The following is a 3,313-nucleotide window of genomic DNA, read 5'->3' on the forward strand; positions in this document are numbered from 1 at the left end:
ACCTCTTGTAAATGTGGTGTATGTTGCTGTGTACAGTCTCTCTCTCTTTATCATAAAATGAGTTCTGATATGTGCATAGAAGAGTCCCGAGAACTGAATGATAGAGTGGTACCACAGTTCATGAGCTGTGGACACAGACATTTTTTTTGTTCTTCATAACTGATTTTTGAAATATTTTTTTCAGGACAATGTACCAACATTTCCTTCTCCTTTTCTTCCTCTTTTTCCATGCCCATAAATGCCAAGATCAAATCCTGGGTGAAGATCCATATGAAACACCCCAAGACTACCAAGAGGTCTACAGAGGGACCAAAAATGACATCAAAGAGATCCCAAAGACTGCAAAGCCCTTCATTTCTGAGATGATTTTTGTGCAAACCAGCATCACTGCCATAAGGAAAGGTGCCTTCACGTACATGCCCAACCTGATCAAGATTTTGTTTATTGGCAACAAGATCAAGACAGTTGAATCTGGAGCTTTTGACAGCTTGGAGAAGCTGAGGGACTTGGAGATATCTGGTGCCTCGTTAGAAGAACTACCTGTGGGCACTTTCCAAAACCTCCCAAGCTTGCAGAGGCTGGAGCTGAGAGACAGCCACCTCAGATACATCCCCAAAGGCCTGTTTGATGGGCTGGAAAATTTGGGAGAGCTCTCCTTGCACATCAATGCAATCCATTCTCTTCCAGAGGGCGTTTTTGATTCTCTCGTCAATCTAACATTTTTGGACCTGGCTAGAAACAGGATCATGACTGTTCCTGGGAATGCCTTCAGCAAACTCTCCCAGCTGCGAGTCCTCCGGCTGTATGAGAACGAGTTGCAGGACCTCCCAGAGGGGCTGCTGGACAGTCAGCCAGGGCTGCTGGAGCTCAGCCTGCAGAGGAACAGGCTCAAGATGCTGCCACCCATGCTTCTGAGGAACCTGCCTCACCTGGAGAAACTCCTCTTGGACAACAACCTCATCGGAGTTCTCCCAGCTCAGGGCTTTTTTGGTTTAAACAAATTGAAACTGCTGACTCTGGGTTCAAACCACATTACGGAGCTCCCCTGCTGCCTTTTTGACACCATGCCACACCTACGGGAGCTGGACCTGGGCAGGAACAGTTTGGCCACACTTCCAGATGGTGTCTTTGTCAACCTCACATCTCTTGGCAAACTCATCTTGTCCCACAACCAGCTAGCAGCCCTGCCAAGAGGAGCCTTCACTGGGCTCAGCAAGCTCTTGGACCTCCAGCTGGACACAAATCAGCTCTCTGCTCTGGATGATGAGGTCTTTGCTCCTCTCTCAAATCTGAAAACCCTCAACCTTCGGAAGAACCAGCTGGAGAGTGTCCCCCGAGGGCTTCTGGACCCCCTGAAGAAGCTCAGCTCAGTGTATCTGAGTGGGAACCCATGGAGATGTGACTGCAACCTCTGCTACCTGCACAGCTGGATCTTGGGCAACAGCGAGAAGGTCAAATTGTCCACCCAAGTGTCATGCAAGAGTCCACCCCACCTGGCAGGGCAAGCAGTGACATCGCTGAGGGAAGACCACTTAATTTGCCCAGCTACTCTGCCTCTCTCCACTTCTTTTAACCCATCTCTGCCATTCACCTCCACATCATCACGAGGGATGTCAACCTTGCTGTCACCTGGACCCTTGCCCACTGCAGCGCCAACCACATTGTCACTGGCAGCTTTTCCCATCATGGCACTGCCAACTATGCTGTCTCCCATGGCCACCTCTGCCATGTTGCCAACCATGCCAGTGGAGGCCTTCTTCACCACTCCATCACCAACTGTGCCATCTAAGGCCTTTGTCACCGCCTCATCATCAGTTGTGCTGCCAAACACCTTCATCAACACACCATCACCAACTGTGCTGCCCAAGACCTCTACCACCACCCTGTCACCAGTTGTGCTGCCTGATACCTCTATTGCCACCTCATCATCAGCTGTGCTGCCCGAGGCTTCCATCACCACCTCACCACCAGTTGTGCAGCCTGAGACCTCTATTAACACCCCATCACCAACAATGCTGCCCAAGGCTTCCATCACACCCCAACCAGCTGTGTCACAGGAGGCCTTCAGCCAGTGGCCGATTCCAGCCATCATAAGCCTACAGCCTCCTGGGGCCACCAGCCCAGAGCCTGCACTGTCCACTCTAGCTTCTGCCACCACACTGGTGCCAACCAGCACCCTGGCAGCCATCACCAGACAAGTGTCTTCTGCTCTTCTGGTGCCCACAGAGAGGACAGCCACCATCCCATGGGAGACACCCAGAATCTCCCTTGCCTCAGCCCCACGCACAGTGCTCTGGCCATCCCCCAGGGCTCCCGCACCAGGCATGGTCCTGCTGACCTCACGGTCCCCATCCCACCACAGTCCTGCAGCAGGCAGGGAGCGGCACCATGCCACTGTGTGGTTCTTGTCCACGGTTGGCACCCAGCCTGCTCCCACTGCCCCCCAAGATGCTACCACCCTCACAGGCACCACCCTGCTCCATACGCTGTCAGACCATATGAGCCCCTGGCCGGCCTCCCTGCATCTGGCCCCCAGAAGCCGTCACGCTTGGGGCTTTGCCCTTCGGTCCAATCCATGGCACTGCCAGGTGTCCCTGGCGCTGGGCCTGGCCGCGCTGGTGCTGCAGGTGGGCTGCATGCTTCTCTGGGGGATGCTTGCCTTCCTCCTCCACCGAGCCACTCACCACCTCGGCCATCCCATGCCACCGGTGAGGCTGCTGAGTCTCCAAGCCCTGGCTGCCCCTGGTCCCCCCGAGCAAGCCCGGGCACCACTCTGAGCTTTGCTGCCCCTGCGTGACCTGGGCAAAGCCCATCGTCCTCTTTTGGGTTCTAGAACCGTGCTGGCTGTGGGGTGCATATGTCATGGGGTGCGGGCCATCCCCCAGGGGTGCGTGTCCCAGCACCCAGGCTGTTTTGAGGTGCCTCCCAGCTGGCCCTTGAGATGCTGTGAGCTTGGGGAGCCTGTGCACGGTGTCACTGTCTGACGAGTCCTTCTGCCAAGCGACACTAGATGGCATCCTGACACAGGCAGTGGCTGCCACCGCCTGCCTAGGGCCACCGGGAGCAGAGAGGGAGACCAGTGGCTCTGGAGGCACCGCACCAAAATCTGGAGGCCCCGCACCCAGCCGGTTGGGGACCTCGCTGGATCTCGGACACGACCCACTCTTGCTTGCAGGGCAGCAGGGTGGTCGGGACTCCTGCCTGCATCCCCCCCCATCCCCAGCAGGTACCTGCAGGGTACAAGCAGTCCTTCGGGAGGGGCACCCCAAGGCTTCCTGCTCTGTGCCCTGGCTTCTTCCCTGTACTGAGTTAC

The 3,313-nt window shown here is 55.8% G+C and overlaps 1 protein-coding gene across 1 annotated transcript; it reads left to right on the plus strand.

The window, feature by feature from the left end:
* Positions 1–416: 416 nt before the first annotated feature.
* On the plus strand, positions 417–1,789 carry LOC104547101 (leucine-rich repeat-containing protein 15-like). Its single transcript, XM_010192673.1, has 2 exons — positions 417–1,501; positions 1,651–1,789. Exons 1-2 carry the CDS (start codon positions 417–419, stop codon positions 1,787–1,789), a joined length of 1,224 nt encoding a protein of 407 aa, XP_010190975.1.
* Positions 1,790–3,313: the final 1,524 nt, after the last annotated feature.

This window comes from Mesitornis unicolor, unplaced genomic scaffold (assembly GCF_000695765.1).
Source record: "Mesitornis unicolor isolate BGI_N332 unplaced genomic scaffold, ASM69576v1 scaffold45279, whole genome shotgun sequence".
Lineage (NCBI taxonomy): Eukaryota > Metazoa > Chordata > Aves > Mesitornithiformes > Mesitornithidae > Mesitornis > Mesitornis unicolor.